This window comes from Juglans microcarpa x Juglans regia, chromosome 5D (assembly GCF_004785595.1).
Source record: "Juglans microcarpa x Juglans regia isolate MS1-56 chromosome 5D, Jm3101_v1.0, whole genome shotgun sequence".
NCBI lineage: Eukaryota > Viridiplantae > Streptophyta > Magnoliopsida > Fagales > Juglandaceae > Juglans > Juglans microcarpa x Juglans regia.
In genome coordinates, this window is record NC_054602.1 from 2,026,427 (window position 1) to 2,049,958 (window position 23,532).

The 23,532-nt window shown below is 35.3% G+C and overlaps 3 protein-coding genes across 8 annotated transcripts; 2 read left to right on the forward strand and 1 right to left on the reverse strand.

The window, feature by feature from the left end:
- The first annotated feature begins 872 nt into the window (after positions 1-872).
- LOC121266143 (calcium-dependent protein kinase 26-like) lies at positions 873-5,081 on the forward strand. Of its 2 annotated transcripts, none has more exons than XR_005940749.1 (7): positions 873-2,225; positions 2,614-2,757; positions 2,888-3,040; positions 3,610-3,725; positions 3,851-4,018; positions 4,137-4,473; positions 4,532-4,910. XR_005940749.1 is itself a non-coding variant. In XM_041169878.1 (7 exons), the coding sequence occupies exons 1-7, from the start codon at positions 1,268-1,270 to the stop codon at positions 4,992-4,994; spliced, it is 1,884 nt and encodes a 627-aa protein (XP_041025812.1). In that variant the 5' UTR covers positions 873-1,267; the 3' UTR covers positions 4,995-5,081. The 2 variants fall into 2 exon arrangements, 1 of the variants encoding a protein (XP_041025812.1); XM_041169878.1 differs by having other exon boundaries at positions 4,137-4,358; positions 4,872-5,081.
- A 3,534-nt stretch (positions 5,082-8,615) lies between these two features.
- LOC121265248 (protein WVD2-like 4) lies at positions 8,616-12,713 on the forward strand. Of its 5 annotated transcripts, none has more exons than XM_041168800.1 (9): positions 8,616-9,212; positions 9,855-10,128; positions 10,242-10,562; positions 10,655-10,719; positions 10,824-10,901; positions 11,041-11,134; positions 11,209-11,280; positions 11,408-11,515; positions 11,991-12,713. In XM_041168800.1, exons 2-9 carry the CDS (start codon positions 9,892-9,894, stop codon positions 12,543-12,545), a joined length of 1,530 nt encoding a protein of 509 aa, XP_041024734.1. In that variant the 5' UTR covers positions 8,616-9,212; positions 9,855-9,891; the 3' UTR covers positions 12,546-12,713. The 5 variants fall into 5 exon arrangements, with proteins under 5 accessions (XP_041024734.1, XP_041024731.1, XP_041024732.1 ...); XM_041168797.1 differs by having other exon boundaries at positions 8,616-8,934; XM_041168798.1 differs by having other exon boundaries at positions 8,616-8,830.
- A 5,250-nt stretch (positions 12,714-17,963) lies between these two features.
- On the reverse strand, positions 17,964-21,482 carry LOC121265204 (fasciclin-like arabinogalactan protein 17). Its single transcript, XM_041168725.1, has 3 exons — positions 19,985-21,482; positions 18,360-18,498; positions 17,964-18,261 (listed from the first exon to the last, which is right to left on the reverse strand). The coding sequence occupies exons 1-2, from the start codon at positions 21,306-21,308 to the stop codon at positions 18,428-18,430; spliced, it is 1,395 nt and encodes a 464-aa protein (XP_041024659.1). The 5' UTR covers positions 21,309-21,482; the 3' UTR covers positions 17,964-18,261; positions 18,360-18,427.
- Between the last annotated feature and the right edge of the window lie 2,050 nt (positions 21,483-23,532).

Sequence of the window (23,532 nt, forward strand, 5' to 3'; positions counted from 1 at the left end):
AAGACTGGCACAAGCAAAAGCAAATGCGCTTTGACATGAACTGCCCAACTTAAATTAAATTAAAAAAAAAAAAAAAAAGGACCGGTTCCTCTCACGTAGTGTGAAACACGGTTATCATGACTTGGTAACCTATCAAATTAAGTAAAAGAAAGACGTTTCTTTCAACTCGGTCTTATCGTACACACAACTCTCATTTTTATGCGTTGATGTTGACCCTTGGTATTGGAAGCGATCGTTTTGGACCATTCCTTTTTGGGTGGAAGAACTCTATCTCCCATTTTCTCATCATCCAATTCCACTCTGGCAAGTGTCATGTGCTTTATCATTTTAGCCCACTTCATTAATCTTTGGTCGTACAACTTTTAAATGTTATTCGAAGAAAATTTTGAACGATATAATTATGAGTGATTATACACACATTTTTAAAGAAAACTTTTTGTACAAATCTACTTTAAATTAAAGTTGGTTACATAAAAATTTAATATATTGATGATTAGTCTATAATTATATAGTGACTAAAAGAAGTTCTCACTTTATTCTATATAAGACATGTATTTGGAGGCAGTCTAATCGGATAAACTAAAAAGCCCCCGTAAAAGTAAAAAGAGGAAAAAAAAAAAAAAGTGAAAATGCACCGGCATGGGCCGGCAGCCGGCTTGCGGAGAGTCCAGCCTTAATAAGCCGAACCCAATTCCAGGCTCCAGCTCATTATGGTGATATGAAAAGCAATACCCGGCGCCAATGACAAGATCTCAGCCTACTGTTTCAAATCGGGCCCACACGTCCTAAACTCGGAAATAGATATGGAACCAAGTCATGGGACCCCCCTGGAGGGGCACTGTTTTCTAGTTTATTTATCTGCGCGTCCCTTGAAATTTCAAACATTCCAACTGAAAATCCTGCGAGTCTCCCTCCATTCCGTCTCTACCTCCTTTCCTGAAGGTCATTTTTTCATATCTTTAATCTTTCTTCTTACAATTTCTCGACTTGAGTTAAGTTGATTTTTATCAATTCTTTCTTTGAGTTTCTCGTTACGATTGTCTTGTTCATTGAGGTTTTGTTTAATAGCTTTCAAGGGTTCTCTTCTAATTTGTTCAATTGGTTTTTACACCCAATATCCAATTGCTTTCTGAGTTGGTGGTTGGTGAAAGAAGCCTCATTGTTCGATGTTTTTGGCGTCAGAATCATACGCCCTTTTGTAGAATAAAGATACGAGGTTTTAGTATTTTTATCGTCTGTGAGTACTATTAAGTAGTAATAGAATCAGATGGGAAATAACTGTGTGGGATCGAGATCTTCTTCCAATTACGGACTCCTCCAATCGATTTCGACTTCTGTTTGGTGGTCTAGAACCTCAGACTGCATCGTTTCTAACAAAGGAATAACCAGTGGATCCTCCTCTGTGCATAACGAATCAGAATTCCATTTTCCTGTTGTACAGAACAAGCCCCCGGCAACGGTGAAGATGATCAATGGAGATACTAAATTGGCAGAGCCGCTAAGTCATGAAGAGGAGAGTAAATTATCAAAACCCGAAAAGCGGGAGGAAAATACTAACAAAACAGGGGAACCAATGAGGAACAAGAAAGAGAGTACGAAACCTACACAGCCGGCAAGATCAAAGCAGGAGGATGAGCAGGAGGTTACTGATAAGCAATCCAGGCCGAGGAATAAGCCTTTTCATGTGAAGAGGATGGCGAGTGCGGGGCTTCAGGCCGACTCGGTGTTGCAAACCAAGGCGGGCCATTTGAAGGAGTACTACAACTTGGGGAAGGAGCTTGGACACGGGCAGTTTGGGAAGACTTTTCTTTGCGTGGATAAGGTGACCGGGAAAGAGTACGCCTGCAAATCCATCGCTAAGAGGAAGTTGTTGACGAAGGAAGACGTGGAAGATGTGAGGAGGGAGATTCGAATAATGCACCATTTGGCGGGGCTGCCTAATATAGTTTCCATCCGAGGGGCTTATGAGGATGCTGTTGCAGTTCATGTTGTGATGGAGTTGTGCACAGGGGGTGAGCTATTCGATAGGATCATTCAGCAGGGGCATTTTACGGAAAGAAAGGCAGCACAGCTCACTAGGACTATAGTTGGTGTCGTAGAAGCCTGCCACTCTTTGGGTGTCATGCATTGTGATCTTAAGCCTGAGAATTTTCTTTTTGTCAACGAGCAGGAGGATTCGCCTCTTAAGGCTATAGATTTTGGATTATCAGTATTCTTCAAGCCAGGTTTGTTCTCTTTTTTCCCTGCTGAGATCCATTTATTTTACACTTTCTGGTATTTCTTTGCCCTTCACCTCAATCCGTCTAGTCATATCATTTACAATTACTACCATTATACTTAATACTTTAAATTTCTTAACCTTCCAAATGTTTTTATTGAGAACTTCCTCATGAACATATTCAGCTTTGCCCTTTACAATTGCAATTAGTTGGCCAGAAGTAGTGATATAGCTGTCAGTATTATTCCAATAATGGACTTGATCATGGTAAATCCAATATAATATAATTATATTGAGTGCTTTATTTTGGCCAGTATTTAATGTTACATTTATTTTCAGCGCCATAAATACAACTTTGCTTTGTCTATTTCATTAATTACAGTCCTGGATTACAGGGGAGGTTTTCAGTGATGTCGTTGGAAGTCCATATTACGTTGCCCCTGAAATTTTGTGCAAGCATTACGGTCCAGAAGCAGATGTTTGGAGTGCTGGAGTGATCCTTTACATTCTTTTAAGTGGCGTGCCTCCATTTTGGGCCGGTAAGAATCCTGATATGCTGTACTGTACAGTATGAGTTTATTGTTCTTATGTTCACTTTCATAAATGTTTCATCTTTCTAACTATTCAAATGTACGGTTCTTTTCTTTCCTCGCTTTCAATTCCAAGCAGAGACGGAGAAAGAAATATTTGAAGAAGTTTTGCATGGTGATCTTAACTTCTCATCAGATCCCTGGCCTAATGTCTCCGAGAGTGCTAAAGATTTAGTTAGAAAGATGCTCGTCAGAGACCCAAGAAAGAGGATAACTGCGCATGAAGTATTGTGTAAGTTCTTTTGTTCTTTCTTCGTTCTTTTTCCCTCTCTGTGTATATGGTTGGGAACAATTGTGACAGAGGGCATGTCATATCATATAAATTCACCTACAATTTTAACAGACAATGAAGAAAGAACGAAAATGCTAGATTAGCCAGTCAAACTTTAGCTTTTCGGTAAGTAAGCTGATAGATATTCAGGAGTCCATGCCCTAATTGATGCCACCTAAATTACGTGTCAGATACACAAATTTAATGAGTAGTTTCCTTCGTACTATTTATGAAATTCAGGATGACGAGCATCACAAGCAGTTGTTGCTTGACTATAACAGAGACGTTTTCTACCAGAAAAAAAAAAAAAAAAAAAAAAAAAAAAAAAGGAAGAAGAAAAACAAAACAAGAGCAAACGAAACGAAATAAAGCATAAGCAAAGCAGAATCTTGGAAGTTTTTGGACAAGACAGATGACTTTGCATATACACATTTGAGCTAGTGGTGTATTTGATGAACATATGGAAATTCAGTTTTATGTTAATATTAAGCAGCACCTTTTCTGATTATGTTTGTTGTGGTTCCTTGCAGGCCACCCTTGGATTCAGGTTGATGGGGTGGCTCCAGACAAGCCTCTTGATTCTGCAGTCTTGAGTCGCTTAAAACAGTTTTCTGCAATGAACAAGCTTAAGAAGATGGCTCTTAGAGTAAGTTCTTGCTGTTTTTTTTTTTCATGGCATAAGTCAATCCCACGTGTATCCATAATTAATTCTTTATAAACTTGGTATGAAAAGAATTTTCTTTTATTAACTTTTACATCCATTATTTGCAGGTTATTGCACAGCACCTCTCTGAAGAAGAAATTGCTGGGTTAAAAGAAATGTTTAAGGTGATAGACGCTGACAATAGTGGTCAAATTACTTTTGAAGAACTCAAACAGGGACTGGAAAGATTTGGTGCCAATCTGAATGAATCTGAAATATACGATCTTATGCACGCTGTAAGTATTGCTGCGGAATCATGATTATGATTTGTTCACATGCTGCACTTGAAACCCAAAAACTCTCTATTAGCATTAGAAATTACCAATGGTCCTAATGTTTGTTCTGAAATTACAGGCAGATGTTGATAATAGTGGCACAATTGATTATGATGAGTTCATTGCTGCAACATTGCATCTAAACAAAATCGAGAGGGATCACCTATTTGCAGCTTTTTCATATTTTGATAAAGATAGCAGCGGCTATATCACTCAAGATGAGCTTCAACAGGCTTGTGAGGAGTTTGGCATCGAGGATTCCCACTTGGAAGAAATGATTCGAGAAGTAGATCAGGATAATGTAAGTACTTTTTCTTCATAATTAGGTAGTGTTAATATGACTTGAATAATACATCCTCTCATCAATAGCAAATATAGCATAAAGAGTAGTACACATATATATAAGTGTGAAAAACAGAAAAGAAATATAATAATTATATACATGCAAATCAAGAAGGGGAGTTACGAGAGAAATTGCAGGAGTGTGTGATAAGAGTGTGAGTAAATATTGGATCAGTGAAATGTTCATTAGCATGTGCACATGTGGCTTTTGAATTTATAACCTTAACCTCCAGTCGGGGGTATGAAGTGTCATTTAGGTAGAGTTTCTTGGCATAGTTGATGAAAAAAAATAATCAGATAGAAGAATTTCTAACCCCACAAACACCCTCTTATCATAATTAGGAAGTGTCATTGCCTTCTTGTTGAGGCCTGACCTTCCTTGTGATAAGAAGTGGGAATGATTAATGCGGCTTTAATTCAGTTCTATTTCGTGCTGATTCTAAGATTTGCTTTTATATTTATGATCTTTCAGGACGGAAGAATAGATTACGATGAGTTTGTAGCCATGATGGAAAAAGGCAACACCAACTTGGGTAAGAAGGATCTACATAGTGGTTTTAGCATGGGATTTAGGGAGGCACTTACTGTTTGTTGATATAATTGAGGCCTTTTTTTTAATCCTTTTTTACTATGTAACTTCTTCTTCCCAATGGTTTTGTGAAAAGTATACCACTCCTAACTCCTTGTAAGGTCCGAGAAACATCAGGTGCTTGTAAATTGTAAATGCCTGATCCCTTCCGGAATTTGGATGAACAGTCCTAGAACATAGAGCAAACGATCAAGAAAGTCTGCATTTTTCTCATGTAATCTGTCAAGGAAACATTTTGTGCCTGATGGGCTATACTGTCTCGTATAATATGTGAAGCAAAATTTTGCTGTATCTCTCTCTCTCTCTCTCTCTCTCACACACACACACACACACACACACACACGACATGTGTGATGAGTAAATGCGAAGTCGTTTATTCTGGGGAACAGTTAACAATAGGACCTTATTGTGTCGAATTAGCAGTTGGTTGGATGCATTATGTAATAGGATAACGAAACTTCAATAAATTAATTCATGGATGGGATAATGAATATTAACATACATAGCTATGTGGGGACGTTCAAACTATTATTATTAATGAAGCTTCAGTCTGTTGACATATATTGGATTGGCCCACTTTGCATTTATCCATCCCCATGAATTTGCTAGATTTTCAACTTCTGTCCTTTTTCAACCACCGTTCAGCCCGATCCTAAGTTCATGATCAATCTAAATAAGCACCGGTAAAATGGTTGTTGCTCTTTATTATTTATTATTTGGAAAAAAAAAAGTCTAATATATCACATCCCTATAAAGTAATTTTTTATTAACTAAAAATTTATTAAAATTAATTAAAATCATCAATAGAGTGCTGTGCCGAAAAGACTATGGATGTAACAGATCCGGTTTTATATATTTTTTATAATTGAACTACTATACACTGGTTTTAAAAATTTAAGAACCGATTTACTATCAAAACTGAAATTTTTAATTTTTCCATTTTCGGTTCGGTCCGGTTCAATTTTATGAAATATATATTTTAATAATAATATGATATTTACATATATTAAACTATTAGTCTGTTTATGTTATAATATAAGTACATTATTTTATAATAATTAATACATATGAGTATAGTATTAAATTTAACTATAACCTATATATGCTCTAGACTTTTTATATGTTATATAGGTTTATATTGCATGTTATATTATTTTTATGTTATAAAATTAATAGACTGAGTTTTTTTTTAAATTAAAATTTTATGTTATATTAATTAGAATTTAGAATATAATATATATAATATAATATAAAATATTATAAATATATATACCAGTCTAATTTAATTTAAATCGATTTTAAGTTAAAATAAATTTAATAATTTAAAAGTTAAATATTTAAATATTAAATTCAATTTAAAATTAAATTAAACGGAGTTGGTTCTATACTGGGCCTAAATACCGGGGAGGTTGAGAAGATTGAATGGTACGTTGATTTAAGAGGTGCAAGTGGACCTTATACTTGAAGGAATCGTTATAATAATTAATAAAATTGCAAGGAAACAGCTCATTGTACGGCCATATTATGGGCTCGCTCTAAAATTCTCAATTTTCCACTTCAACAGTCCTGCTATGGTAATAAAAAAGATATAATATTACAGTGTGAATAAAATTATGGACGTTGGATGATCTTAAGAATTCATCCTCAAGATTCACAAGCATTGAAAGTAAAAAAAGAGTTTAAAATAAAAAATTTATATTTAATATTTAAAAATTCGCAAATAAATAGGAAAAAAAATGTTTAAGGTCGGTTTGATACAAAAATATTCTTAATCTATCTCATCTTATTATTATAATATTTTTAAATTTTTATATAAAATATAATAAACAATTTAATTTTTTCAAATCTTGTAACAATAATAATATTAAAAAATAATATTCTAATAATATTTTATTCAATTCATTTAAAATCATCTCATCTAATATCAACTTTATCCAAACGAGTCCAAGCCTTGCTGGAGACGAATTTATCATAATTTGTTATAATAATATAATTTGTAGGAAAATAATAAGAGTTTGAGAAGTTAAGCATTGGATGGGGCCCAATGGGGGGTGTTGTGATAGCCATGTTTGTATGAAAAATACGTAAATCATTTTATAAACTTTCCTTTCGGAATTTACAAAGTTTGAATGAAGGCTGATGGTTACGAAGCCAGCTTTTGAATGCAACGTACCATCCGCTAAATCCCGACCCCCAAATACAAACATAAAATTTCTCTGTACCTCGGTGGAGCCCCCCATACGCCCAACCAGAAAAAATAAAATGGACGAGCAGGATTGTCCAGGATGTATGATCCAGTGGCTCTTTCTCTCTCTGTTTCTTTCTTCCCACCATAATCAGCCCCGCACGTTGTGACAGCTCACGCGAGGTAAGGTGTTGTGGGCCACATGTCGAGTCGAGGTTGGCCTAACGTGGGCAGCCAATCATGTTGATCGGTCGTGCCACGTCATGAGCTGTGTGGAACACCCACCTGCGAACAAACTACAGTCACCCCACCCCCACCCACGTTCTTAAACAGTCCCTTCTGTTCTGTTTCAATCATTGGTTCATTCCTTAACTGACTATCATGCCCTTCCCTTCTTATTTTAATTCACTTCCTTGTTAACTCCTTTCACCTACCTTCTTGCCTTTCCTTTTTAGGTTTTAAGGTACGTTAATTCATCTTAATTTATTATTATAATTTTTTTAAATTTTAATATAAAATATAATAAATAATTTAATTTTTTTAAATTTTAAAATAATAATAATATTAAAAAATAACATTCTAAAAATATCTTATCATCTCAATTCAATTCAATTCAATTCAACTCAACTCAACTCAACTCAACTCAACATCTAAATACAATCTAAATCTATTTTAAAAAAAAATACATTAAAAAAGGTAAAAGTTATTGTATTTTTTTTTTTTGAACACCTTCCATTCATATAGAGCAGTGGTACTTGCCGTCTGAGTAATATAGTTCCATTTGACCGTCAGGTCAAATTAATCTATTTATTTTTTTTAATTTTTTTATCCATATTTTTTTATCATTTTAAAACATTTTTAAAAAATAGAAAAAAATAAATATACTAATAGTCACTTACTTAACTATTAAATAAAAAAAATTAAAATACATAAAATGTCAAAATGAAGAAAAAAATTAAATAGACAAAGTAGCATTTTTCATTCATTAATAATTCAAAATCAGTTCATACGTGACAATTCTTTCCTTACAATACCCTTTATGTCTGCTGGTCATATGAAATACTTTATTACATTGTTTAAAAGAAAAATATCTTATTTATAAGATTTAAATTTTAAAATTTATCTTTTAAATCAAATTAATTTATTTTTCTATTGATTATTATTTTTTAAAATAATGTTAAGCATAAATGTACAAATTCTATATAAAAGGTTGATGCTACTAAAATAAAATGATTTTTTTATATTTTTTTATAGTAAAGTCCATTTATTTTACAAATGACGGTTACTTTATTTTTTTTTAATTCCATCAACGAAACTATCGGAAAAAAACAAAAAAAGGATTTCGAACCGCTAGTAGTTACAGACTACAGTTTTCAGATCGAGTGGCAGTTAAGTCATTTTAGTATCTCCTATCAATCCATTCTCTTCATTGAAAAACTCGTCCTTGTTCAGGTTCTTTTCCACGGCACTCTCTACCCCTCTATCTCGCATTCTCGAACTAAACCAGAGGAGTATCTGCCACCAACTCTCGCTGTAGCTTTCGAGCTCAACTATTTCAAGCACTTCAACTTCGCTAGTGCTTCTAATCTACACCACTATCAATCTTTCTTCAAATTCCACTCTGTTTCAGTCTTTTCTTCAATCTGCCATAATTCAGGTTTGGAAGATGCTTTATATTTATCTTGCTCTCAGTGTTTCTCTGTGCCTGCGAGGTTCCTATTTATAATCCGAGTCCAAATACTCAAAACCCAAATTTCCTGGGTAAATATTTAAACTTTTCAAGCATTGCGTCTCTTTGACTTTAATTAATGGGCTTTTAAAAACAACGTTGATTTGAGCTCTAGCCTCTATATAGCATAGTTTTGGAGTCTAGTGGTTGAATTGGTGCGTTTTAGTATTTGGTATCTGTGTTTTCTTTTCCATATCATTTTACATATCCTCTGCTGGAGGTGCTCCAGTTTGTAAAACCATTGCAGTCTACGATGGTTTTATTAATACTCTGCTTCTTTGCTGAGTAAATGAAATCTTAGTGGAAAAAGGTAAAGATTCATTACACTAAGCTCGTGTTATACTGACCATGCTTCTTTGTCTTAATTGATGTGTGTGTGTGTGTGTGTGTGTTCAGTTCTTGATTGTGAATAACACTGATGACCTGAAATGGAGAGAGATCCTTCACTGGTGCTAGCAGTCACAAACATAAATGCTAAAACTGTTAATTGTTTGTTTATTCATTTATTGTTTGTTTGACAACTTTAGGCGTTTTTTGTTCCCTTTTTGTTTTCCGACAAGCTGACTGATAGTATGATTACCAAAATCCGCACCCGACCCTTTCTATCTTGATGGAGGGTAGATGCTTGAAATAAGGAAACGATGGTTTTTAATCTAGATCTTTATTGGATGTTTGGTGGATATGGGAAAACGAGAGAGAACACCTTTTTTTAGAACTCATAGCTTCTCCCTGCGACAAAACGGAGCTTTGAACATTTTACGTAAATCTTTTTGCAATTGAAGATATAAGGTAAGGATCATAACAAGGAAGAAATCATTGAAGAAAAATGCTGCTTGTATTCTGTAAATGATCTGATTCTATTTCCAATTTTAGTTCATGTGATTGACTGGATTGGGCAAGTGTCTTTTGGCTTAACTGAGGTATTGACAATCAGCATTGACTGGTTCTGCAGAAAGTCTTCGTTCCTTTCTGAAAGCCTCTGTCGCGTAATGGAATCTGAAAATGGGGTTACTGTGAAGGACGAGAGTTCTGTTATTGAGAGAAAATATGTGGAAGAATCAGTTGTGGATTTGAAGAGAGAGGGTGAGGATGGTGATAACGGCGAAGTTCCCACCATGAATGGAAAATCCGAACCAGCCATAAAAATCAAAAGCCTTAAATCTTCTGGAGTGGTGGTCAAAGCCTCTGCAATGGTTCCTGCAAGTAAAACTTCAAAATCCATAAAGGTTCTGTTCAAAGAATTTTCTCATATGAGCTGATTTTTTATGACTAATCATAGCATATATGAAGGGTGCACCTTGTAAATATTTTAGCATCTGATTTTTCTTTTTGCGGTCAGGAACCCGGAAATCTGCATGGTGGCTCCCCAAAGAACAATAGACTGGGAAAGGATAAACCCAATCCGATAGCCACAACTACATTTTCACGCAGTCAGAGATCAATCCTTACACAGAGTCTTTCCCTCCCATCAAGAGGGGTTCGTTCTGATGTTATGAACAAGAGCATCGAGGTTTACCCAGTGAAAAGAGATCAAGCCAAACACGCTCAAAGACAAGGGACTAAATCCCAAGCCTCAAGTGGAACAGTCACAAATACAATGAGTGGAGCACCTGGTCGGCGGACTTCTTTAGCATCCATATCTACCATTAGACGCACTGTGGTAATTTCTTCTCTCTTTATTTGGCGGGGGGGGGTTCATTGCGTTCCTTCCCTTTATTGCCCTACTTTGTGCTTAACTTGGTTTCTTGCTAGTATCAGCCTGGGAAATATGCTTCTTTGAATGCAACTATTAACTGTCCTCCTGCTGAGGAATCCCTGTGAGTCACAGCCTTTTTCAGAATAATTTTGTTATAGATTTCAGGAGAGGCATTTATATTTTTCTGCTGAATAATTCTCAGCCTATGATGTGATGTAACTGCAGATCAGTTAATCCAAATTTGAATCCTATCAAAGCAGCACTGCTTGTGAAAGAAGATGATGAGGCTCGTTCCACTACTTCGTATGATCCTTTCCTTGATCAGCTTCATTTCTTTTCATTTGTTACAAATAAAATCATTCATTGTCTCTCAGCTCTCTCTTCAGTTTGCTGTTGTCTTCTTGTACTACTTTGACATCGCATTTGTCTTTATTATTATCAGAAGTGTTACTCCTCGCGGGACTCCTTGTGATCGGAGGAGCAGTGGTTCGGGATTTTCCTTCAAATTGGACGAACGAGCTGAAAAACGAAGGGAGGTAGTTGACGCATGTACAACCTGTTAAATTTTTTATCTACAATGAAAACCACTGATTATTTTTTTGTTGATCAGTTCTTTTCAAAACTTGAAGAGAAGATTCAGGCAAAAGAAGTGGAAAGAACTAACTTGCAAGCAAAATCAAAGGTATTGGGATAGCTTTTTCTTTTGTTTGGCACTTGGTAGATATTTTCTTCTCTTTTTAGCTTCCTGCTTTGCCTGTCCCATTTCAGCTATTTACTCCGTCTCCGTGTACATTCTGACTATCTTGCAGGAAAACCAGGAGGCAGAGATCAAGCAACTGAGAAAAAGCCTGACATTTAAAGCTACACCCATGCCCAGTTTCTACAAAGAGCCTCCTCCAAGAGCTGAACTAAAGAAGGTAACTCATCGGTTTTTTTTAAGCTTTCAGGGTTGTCTTAGTCAATAATTTGCAAAACACAATGGGTTTCATGGAATTTGGGTTCCATGGCACTTGTCAGCTAATGCAGTCTCTTTCTCTTCGCAAGCATCCCTTGAAATAGAACACACATCTTCCTGGCCAACATCAGATATGGTTCAATTTTACAATGATCACATATATTTTTTTTTGTCCAAGAACTACAAACAGGTGAAGTTCTAGCAGGTTTGGGCGAGAACAATTTTAAAGCTCTTTTAAGTTTTAACGCAACACACCAATTGAATTGAAAAAGTACGCTCCTGGGACTCCTAGTAATAAACAACAGTAAAGTCGTGTCGCTTAACAGAGTTTTAAGGTGTGAAATGAGCTAGAGAAACGTACTCTTTCTTCTCCTCACTCTGCTTCATGCACCTCACATTCTTGGTATATCAACATTTTGTCTTCCTCATTGATCTAGATACCAACCACACGCGCAATATCTCCAAAGCTTGGAAGGCAAAAGGGCTCTGTGACCGTGACAAACAACTCTTCAGAAGGTGATGGGCCTGGCCTTAGCCCACGCCTGAACCCATCTCCAAAGTTCAAGAAGAACAAGAATTCTGTTACTGCAAACAACTCTTCAGAAGTTAGTGCATCTTGCCGTGGCCCACATCTTAACCGAGAACATAGTAATTCAAACAAAGGGTTACGGGCAGAATCTGATAAAAATGTTGTTGCTTCAAAGAAGACCATCAGGAAGTCCCAAACCAGGCTTCAGACTCAGGAAATTGCAGTCACTAAAGCTGAAAGACAGCCTGCCAAATCTAAAACAGAGGACCCTGGAGAAGAGACCCAAAACCAGAAAGAATGCAGAGGAGAAGGTGAAGAAAGCCAGAATCGGTCAATGTGTCTTTCAGAATGCTCGGATGAGATAGACCCAGAGTCTGAAATGGATACTGCCCAGAATAACGCACCGGTTCTTAATTCATCTACCCTTGAGATTATGCCTCATGAAGTTACTGTCGGAGGTTAAAGACATAAATCTTGGACCTTGTATTTTTATGGGTTTAAAAATTTTGAGTTCAATTTGACTTTTCAAAAAGAAAAGAGTTTGATGTTGTTGTGAATATGGTGGTTGCCAGTAAATCATGTAATTCGAATATTTTTATCTACAGGTTAATGTAATTATGCTTGTCTTTCATTGTTGTAGTATTGCTATATGAAAGTGTTATCTTCAATTAATGAGAAGACTTCTTTGTTGTCTTCTTTTGTATAGATTAGGGAAGGGTATCGAAGGCAAGTTCTTCTTACTCTGAAGATAGATGTGCACACAAACGATGTCCGAATCCCTAGTGTTTCCGATTATAAAAAGAGAGAAGTATATCAGAAGCATCCGCAAAAATCAATGTATAGTTATTCGGGATGTACAATATTAGCGTTAGAGAAGTGAAGACTCTTGCTCACAGCACATTACATAAGGTGGCAATGCCTCTCATTGTTGGAACAAAATATAAGATAGCCTCGTATTTTGGAGTGATAATATGTGATACGACCATTAAAACGTTAACTTAACATGAATACGATACGATAATAACAGATTTGACTTTAGTCTTAACAGATTCGGGTTAAAACAGATTGACCCGTTAAGACACGATTGCTTAACGGGTTGATAACGGGTCAACCCGTTTTGGATAACCCGTTATGACTCATTAAGAAAGTTAAAATTATAATTATACCCTTATATCTAAAAATAAAATTGTTGGGATTTTAATTTCACTTTTTTTATTGTTTAGATAGTAATTTTAGATTTGAAGTTAGTTTTATATTTTTTTTATAGCTATTGTGATTTTAACATTTATCTAAAATTATACTAAACTTGATTAGATTAAACGGGTTTATTTTGTGTTTGTTCAATCCTTTACATAAATAGGTTGAAACGGATCGGGTCATATCGTGTTAATATATTTCGTAGTATTCATTAATAGGTCAAAACAGGTTGACACGACACGACCCGTTATGTTAATAGATCGTGTTAGGATTTGAGATTTTGACACGATAAGCTTAACGGATCGTATTCAGATTGATCCATATAGTATAATATATATATTTTAACACGACACAAACATGACTTGTTAACGCAATTTGACACCCCTACTTGTACTCTTCCACACTCACTTGGGCACCATGATCCAACACCTATTTAGCCAACAACAAAGTTTGAACAATCCGGTTAGAACTTTTCAACTCAAAATATCCGGTACACGTCCATATGTGTGTTGAACAATTTCATTTGACATTATCTTGGCTTGATTATCATAATAATCAAATCACTTTTATTTGATTTTTATAATGATTAAAATATTTATCTTATCTTATCTCAATGTAATTTCTCAATAAATAGGAATCCACATCATCTTGTATTCAATAATAATTGAAAATAACAAATATATAGCCCTCAAAGTTTATCTTCTTCCTCTCTTCTCCATCTTTATTTATATTATATTTAATTTTCTATCATAGTATCAGAACTATTGGCTAACGTCAAGCTCAATCCTATAGAATATTTCTTCCTCCACTAACTTTACCTCTCACAAAATCTTTGTTAGCTTTACCTCTTATAAGATTTTTATCGCCGTTTAATTATGTATCGTCTCACATTCATGCATTTGGAGTATCATTATTAACTGTGAGACATTTTTTATTGGATTTTAATCTCTTGTAAACATTGTTTAAATCCCTATATCCAATTTTGACCTTTTGATTTGGGTCATGTAGTTGACCAAGGCCATGTACAACCTATTGTTAGTCACAACTCCAATTAATGGATATGAAGGCTACATACAAATCTCAAACTCAAGATTTCAAAGTTATCCACGTTGAATTTGAATGAAATGTTGAAGATAATATTATATCAAAAACTTGATTTGCTATTGTCTTGACTTGATTTTCATAACAATCATTTTGATTTGATATTATCATGATTTGAACTTCATGATGATCAATATATTTATCTTATATTATCTCAATATAATTTTTCTATAAATAAGAATTATTCAATAACAATTGAAAATAATAAAGATATAAGTGTAACAATTAAAATCTATCTTTCTTATTCTCTCTTTTCTGTCTTCTTTTTATTATATTTTATTTTTTTAATTAAAGATAATTTATCTAATTATCAAATCATCTTATTTGATATCATATTCAGCAATCTGTAATTGCAAATGACAAACTTACGTTATGAAAAGACATTGCGTCTTGCGAAGGTAAGCCGATTCAAACTTTTTAGAAAGAGTGATATATGCCAGGCGGCTTTGCTTTGTACTTTTTGCCTTATCCTTGTGACGAGTCTTGCAAATGAGGCCGCCCACTGTGAGGAAATGGGAGCGAGTCAGGCGACCTCGGAGAGGCAGAAACTACAGGCGACGACGAAACCCAGGCCCATGTTTCACAAACCCCCCGCTTTGCGTTCCCTGGGCTCAATCTCGTATCACATGAATGCACTACACAGTACAGTGTGTGCGCGATCTCATACTTATTTCCTTTATTCTTTGTTGTAGTCAAGACTTTTGCCGTGAGAAATATTAAATCTATAAAAAAAAATTATTTTTGAAGATAATGAAGTGTTCCAACAGGCTGGAGGTTTGAAAGCACAATACGGGTAACGGCCAATTGAGTTTTCATTCTTTCGTGACATGTTTATTCTCAAATTCTACTATTTTATAATTAGTAATTTATTAAAATTAAGCTGTTTATTCTTCTTTAAGATAACTTTATAATTTACTTTTTTTTACATTGCATGTCTTTGCATGAAGTATAGAGTAAGTCATACTTTCAGATAAGGTAATATTGTGGCAGATTTTCTGGCTATACAAGGAGTTGAGGGTTTAAATTTGGATTGGTCTGGTGATAGTTGCATGTTACCTATCAGTTTAAGAGGTCTTTTTATATGGACAGAATTGATCTTCCTTATTTGCAGACTTCTTAGAACTTGTTTGGGATTGAGTTTGAAAGCTTAAAAAATGCTTTTAACTATTTAAAAGCTCTTTTAAAGAAAAAATGATATGTTTGATAAATTTATAAAAAATGTTTGGTGATAGTTGCATGTTACCTATCAGTTTAAGAGGTCTTTTTATATGGACAGAATTGATCTTCTTTATTTGCAGACTTCTTAGAACTTGTTTGGGATTGAGTTTGAAAGCTTAAAAAATGCTTTTAACTATTTAAAAGCTCTTTTAAAGAAAAAATGATATGTTTGATAAATTTATAAAAAATGTTTTAATCACCTAAAATAGTTGAAAGTCTACTTTTTTAAAAAACACCAAATTGAAGCTTTTATCGAAAAGTTATTGTAGATAACTGTATATTTTTTAAAAATTAACGTAACTAACTTTAAAAGTGTTTTAGATACATGTTTATCAAACAGTAAATAACTTTTGAAGTATAGAGCTTATTATTTAAGTTATAAGTTATAAGCCCTAAAGTTTTAAACTATATTTTCCACCACAATCCTAAACATGCACTTAGTGTCTTTCTTGGTAAGTTGTCCGTGTTTTACTTGTTTTGTTATTCTCATTTGCTTGGGTTTTTTTTTTTTTTTTTTTGCAGGTTTTTATATTGTTTTGGGTTGGTTTTCTTTGTATTTATTCTATTTTACCCTGTATGTCTTTTAGGTTTGTACTGTTTGGTTGTTTTAGTATTTTTGATGCCGGAGTTTTGGATGTTTATGCTTATTTGTATCTCTCAAGTGTTTAGTTGTAATAACGATTTTCCTCCCCTACAAATGAGAACCTTTCAATAAAATTGAAGTATCGTCTTCTTCTTAAAAAAAATAAATGTATTTTCAACTAATAACAACTTAGAGTCCGAGAACAAAAATTACCTAACAAATATATATATCATGTTGTTGCAAGCTATAGTAATGGTTAAATAGTGTATCTTACTTTCTTTTTTTCTCTCGTATTTGTATGTTAAGTCTAAGTTTTCACATCTTAATATCTTTATTTTATATAGTTCGAAAAAAAGAAAAATATTATATGGAACATAAAATGTTTTTTTATTTATCATCATTCTAATAATTATTTTTTTATCTTATAATGTGATAGAATAAAATTATTATCCTAAAATAAAAGAAAATTAAAACTAATTTTATAATAATTAATAAAATATTATTAAGAATGAAAAGTATTTTTTTTATGAAAAAAAAAAAGCAAAAGGTTTAGTTGAAAAAAAATTATCAAGTGCATGAAAATTGGGTACGGGCAAAGCTAGGTCCTGAGAAGAGCACATGGAACTCAAGGCAAAAGCTATCGGTGTCTGAAGTCTGAAGACTACTGAAACGTATAAATCAGACAAAATGCCCTTTACGAAAACCCAGATGTCGACGCTTGAAAGTGCGCGTGGGTGCGTGCAACTCGCTGGCTTTTCTGTGGTGGGTGGCAATAAATAAAAAAAAAACGGCGACGTTGGATCTGCCGGCAGGTGGTTGATACTTTGTCACCCTCTGTGCTGATCATCTGGATTTGGACAGTGATTATATTTTAGATGTGTTGAGAATGTTTGTAAATAATAATAAAAAAATAATAATAAAATAATAAAAAATATTAAATAATAATAAAAAGTAGATAAAAATAATAAATAATAAAATAATAGATAAATAATAATAATAAAATAAAAAATAATAGTGAAAATATTTAAAATATTAGTGTATTTAATTCTTTATTTATTAAATATTTACAAAAGCTACTAGTAAATTTGTATGATAAAAATAATAATAAAATAGAATGAGGTGGCACGACTCTTTCTTTGAAGGAGGTTGATACGAGACCGATGCTTTTTTATTATTTTTTAATATTATTTAAAAAAAAAAAAAAGAAGCAAAATATACATTTTCCTTCTTTTAATACCCTGTTTGTTTTTTTTTTTTTTTTTTTTTTTGTTGAAATAAAAGAATTGATGATTTACCCATTATGGTTGATGATTGGTCGGCAGAAAAAGTAGATGCAGATGGTGACCGAGGGCATTAGAAACAGCGAGACCTTGCTGCATGAAATGGAAGCATAGTTTCGTCTCCACCGGATTATTAAAAAAACTGTGATATTAGATTATTACAAAAATTATTTGTTAAAATTTCTTTATTCGCCAAAAAATAAGATACAAAAATTGTAATAAGCTTGTTAGGGAGGAGATAATATAACTTGGATAGGATAGGATAGGATAGGATAATTCTATAAATATTAACCACGCCGCGTCAAGCCGAAGCTAAACATGATGATGATGATGGCGGCAGCAGATAATTAAAAGCTTTTTCTTTAACCAAGTACTCGACAACAACCATTTTTCTATCGTGTTGTTTTGTTTTTTAGCCACTATCAATTAATGACACAATCGATGTAGGTCCAATTTCACACACACCCACATATTAATATGATAATAAAGAACTGATCATGTCTTGAGTATGATGCCCGACCAACCGATGCACAAACAGGCAAAACAAAACAATAAACAAGGAGAGTTATGGAATTTGCAACTCTTAGGAGCTTGTTTATTCATACAGAGATTGTGAATAAAAGATAAAAATAATTAAAGAAAAATGAGATGTAATTACAGTATTTATAACCCCAAAAAACAAAAAACAAAAAAACACCGAACTTTCTTATCTTCTATTGGGTTTCCAAAGAAGTTCTGCAATGTGAACGCTCCCTCCAACTATTAGTGCATCCATTGCATTACACGGAATTCTCCTATAACTGAATAACGACAACTACTTAGCCAAAGAAACCCATTTGAACAGGATCAAAGAGGAAGACAAAAAAATTAAAAATTAAAAATTAAAAATAAATTTTACCATTTATGAATTTTTTAGGCCGGGAGATTATTTTTTCTTCTGGGATTTGTCGAGAGAGCGTATATTCACTAGCAAGTAGAGAAATGAGAGTCCTGTCCGAAAGCTCCAAGCATCCTACAAGCCACTTCCAGCAATTTCCCTGTTTGCCATATGCAATTAGGTACTGAAGGTTAACTTTAAAGTCAACGCAAGATAAACCATCTTCATCACATGCAATATATATATATATTAAATGCGAAAGAGTAATTGAATTGTTCAGTTTCAAAACAAATATAAGATCTCAAGGTCAGCCATATTAAAAAAAAATGTGAACAACCAGTCAAAGACGAGCAAATCATGCCATCTATGATTATTAACGTATATGATATAATAATAAAATACTATAATGTCTGCAAAATTCAATATAGACAGACTATGTTGGCAGTAAATGTTGGCATTGAATGTGTGGTGGGGAAGGAAAATTTAAATCTTGTTCACAGCTTGGCAGCCCTGGATTTTCTGTTTTTTTTTTTTTTTTTTTTTTTTTTTTCCATGTCTATTTTAATCACAAGGATTCCTTGGTGGGCAAGGCCATGGACCCCTCTAACAATTGAAAGAGAACCTTCTTTAGCTTCATTACCTTTTTCCATTTTTTTCTCAATTATTTAGAAAGTTTAGAGATCATCTTCATGGTTACTTCCCACCGACAATTTCTGCTACCATTTACAGGCTCAAAACTACTTCCATATCACCACTAAAATCGAATACAAACATTTGATTCTCCTCGACTTTTTTTTTTTTTTTTAATAAGTAAAAATACTATATATATATATATCAAAATGAGTAACAAGTATCTGAATATATATATATATATATACAAGAAAATATCTTGCCCATATTAGGAGCTTCCTAATGACCCAAAAAACCCGTGAAAAAACAACCAAAAATACCCCAACCCCTTGTTTACCGTAGAACTAAACCTCTACCCCTCGACTTGGCAAATACAAACTCTCTCCCTCGTGTGTATGTATTCTTCCAGCGATAAAAAGGTCGAAAATTTATAAACAGATAGCCAAAATAAAAGCACCAGAACAAAGAAAGATGATTGAAAACTACTTCCACTCAAATCAATCAATGATTACACTAGGTAATAGTTTCCTTATTGCGGCAATACAAAAATAGTTTCCCTCGTGTGATCTTCTGCTACCCCACGCAATTTACCAAAACTCATCAAAAAGCCGAACGTCTCCCAATGGTGAACGCGTATTCTATGATTCCAACAATCCCACCACCACCACCAACCATTATCAACAAAAACAGTAGCTAAAATTCGACAACTGGGTCCGGCACCAGTTATCCCTCACTAACAAGCTCATACCTAAACCGAAACCCCGAAATTGGTCGGAGACCAAGCACAACATAAACCAATCTCCAACGAAACTCAACGTTTTAGTCAACCAAGTCTTTCCATTACCAACTTAAGCCCAAAAATCGTATGAATGTGCCTGGTATTCAATATCAGCACCAGATAAAACTAGAGCAAACTAATTACTTGCGAGCGACCAATATCTGAACGAACCGAACACGAACTAAACAAGGAATCAAGAAAAATGTAGGAATGAAGGAAAATAATTACAATAACATACCTCTTCTGGGCTTGGTGACAACCTTGACAACTGGAACTGCGCCTTTCTTCTCTGTCTTTAGCTCCTCCTCCTCCTCCGCTGGAAACAAGACCCCATCAATCCCTTGCACAGAAATTCTCCCATCCGTGTAAATATCGGGGTCAAACAGATATGCCGATCCATCTCCCTGCCCGAATTTCACAGACCCATCAGCCTCCTGAGCCACAACCTTGTGCGGCAACCTCAGAGTATCGTACCGGACCTTTCCGAACCTCCTCACTGCGTTGTACATACTCTCCTCGGTCTGATACTCTGGTATGATATGGTAGTATATTATCTGCTCCGGTGCACCGGGCTCGCTCAACTGGTCCGTCGTCAGCTTAGCCATAGCCTCGTCGTTGGGGGCCAAGACGGTCAAAACGTATCCCTCGGACACCAACCGTCCCATTTCGGTGGCAAGGGAGGTTAGATTGACCAAAATATCGGCCATCTCGTTGTATCCACCGTAATGTAAAAGAGTGTGGATGAAATCCTTGACCTGGCGCATTCCATTGAAGTGACCGTGGGGTCCTCCGGGTCCTGGAGCCGGGGCCGGAGCCAGGGATGGGCCCGGTGCCAGCGCGTCGTAGATTGGAAGAACCGGTGGGGAACCTGCTGGTGCTGGTGCTGCCGGTTTCTTCAACCGGTGGGTCCTAGGATCCACCTCGGGTGCACCCTCCGGTAAGACCGCAGAAATCGACCTCAGATTCCTTCTGCGGTTGAAATCCTCCTGTACGGATCGTGGAATCAGCAGCCGTTCGATCCCGTGAATCAGGCCGTCGGGGCGAACGATGTCGTCCGGGCGAACAATCTCGGCAGAGTCGATGATTCTCTTTCCGGAACCGTGGCTTCTCAAATGCACGTGGCCATTCCAGAGGGTTGGATGCCGAACCGAGCCGGAGGAGTTACGGGGCCACTCGTCAGAGCCGATTCGTGTGGGAAGAATGTGGAACATCAAGAGGATTTGGAGGGACTTGAGGTTCCCGGGTTCGAGCAGGAAGCGCTTGAACTCGGGGTCAAGCCCACGCTCCAGAGCTTCATTTCTCGGCGCGAAGATTGTGATGTTGTGTTTCCCCACGGCTTCTTCGAGAGTCTGCAAAAGAAGGGCTTTCTCAACAAGCTCCGCGAGCTCGGTATAATGGGAGTCGAGGAGGGCAACGAGGACCGAATTGGAGTTTATTTGGCTTGAGCTCCCAGAAGAAGAAGATTTAGAAATATGGTTTGGTGGCAATGCGGAATGCGTTGCAGATAATAAGATGGCGAAGAAGAAAACGAGCTTGGAGACACCATAGATGTGAGAACCCATGGCGCTCAAAGAGCAGAAGAGCTTAAACCCTCTCTCTCTGGGTCAGGTATTGTAGCTTGGTATCAGTAAAGGTGGGGGTGTGGGTTTGCTTAGGGTGGAGAAGAGAGAGGCAATGAGAACGGAGGGAGTAGAGAGAGAAACGGAGTGGAGACTTTTGAGTAAAGAGCAGAAGAGCAAGTGGGGGGCTGTGTGAGTCTGTGTATTGGGTTCCAACAGGCTGGATGAAGGGACCACATGCGACTGACAGCAGAACCGGCGCGGCTTCCAACTCCCAAGCCAAGACTTTAGCCAGCACGCCCTTTTGTAGGTAATAAGTACAATTACAGTGTTTTGTGAGTAATATATTCTTTTGCTATGGCTCTATACTATGATTTCGTTTTCTAAGATTATTTTCTCATGCTGCAGTTTTTAAGCTAATTTTCCGCGTCTAACATTTTTTATTTAAGTCTATGAAGAAGAAAAGGATTAACAAGAAAATATAAATAAAGGGAGGAAAAAACGGTAGGTGGGGAAGCTCTCCAAAGCCAAAGTAGAAGCCGAGTTTGATAAGGGCACATGGAGCTGAAGGGCAAGCTGTCGGTGGCTGCTTTGTGTCTTGTGAAAGAGAACTAATAAAAAGAGAAAACAAAAAACACTTACCGTCCCCTTAAAGCGCGCGTGGAACAAGTGGCTTTTCTGTGGCTGGAAACGGCGACGTTCTGTCTGCCGGTGGATACTCTGTCACCCTCAACTGACTTATTAATTTCATACATAAAAAGTAAGTAATACATACTATGCTGCCAACCACTGCCCCAGCTCTCTCTTCTGGCCGTCAATAGAAATGGATAAATTTTTATTTTCTAGCAAATTTATTTTAGATAATCAATTACATGTGTTGATTGAGGATGATGATGGAATCATTTAAACAGAACGGTAAATTTAATAAGATTAAAGATAACAAAACCCAGAATAAAAATCACCATTATCCATTATCCTTTATTTTTTCTCGTTATAAAACAGTTGAAAGAGCAAGAAGAGAGCCTTCCGTTACTTGCCTTCAAAGTTCAAACTGGAAGGAAACCTTCTTTTATGTTTTAAACTTTAAGGTGGCAGATTAAAAGCTGTTTTACATACTAAAAATATCTCATAATAGAGTAATGCTACCGACACTTTCCATCAAGAGCGTCTATCTCTACCGAGAGTGTCTACTGAGAAAGCTAATTTTTTTTTTTTAAACATTTTTTTTAAATCTTTTAACCATTTAAAAAAATAAAAATAAAAATTACAAATTTATTAAAAAATAATTTCTTAATCACTAAATAAAAATAAATAAATAAATCAGTGAAGATCCTTGCTGAGCCCAGCATTATTGCTCAGAATATTTATAGATAATAGTAAAAAAATAATAAATAATTTATAAATAATAATGAAATAGTTTAAAAATATCAGACAAAACATAGGTGCATTTTGGTAATAACCGTTTTCACCTAGTTTTTAACCTCCATCAGTTCTTCATATTTGTAAAATATTTTAATGTTATAATTCGATGTCGTATTGGAGAATAAAATATGAAATCACCGTACAAGTTTTAAAGTTTACTTACCTGTTTCTATCTTTACCGCTCACTCTCGAATTTACTAAAATTATAATGTACTCTCTTAAAAGTTTTGGGTTATCTGAAAGTGCGTGTTGTGTTATTTTGTAGAGAAAAATATGAAAACACAATCATCTCACAATATCACATTAACACAATGGTGGGAAGTGGGAATATTTGACATTTGTATATTTTTATTAATATTTAAAAAAAAAAATTACAGAGTTATAAATCAAAGGCCCATGTCCTCGGATTCCAAAGATGGACACAGCAGGAGAGAAGAAATGCTCGGATTGTTTGGGTATAGCCGGGAAACAGGCAGACCTACAATGTCAAGAGATTCAAGCTTTATTTTGGAGTGGGGGCACATACAGACATTTATGCGTTCCTATCAACGCTTTCTGCTACATTATCATCCCCAGCGAAATCCCAAAAGCATGGCCTCCAATGTCAAGATTAAAGAGTGATGGAAATAAAGCTCAATTTCTAGTAGCCAAGCAACGCAGGCTGGCTTTGTCAATGAACATAGATCCATCCAATTCTATGATTCATTGTTCATCTCTCTTTATTTTACTCCCTCTCCCTCTGTACGGCACTCCATCCATTCCTTTTGTATCTCTGTTTTAATTTTAATGCATATTTAATATTAAA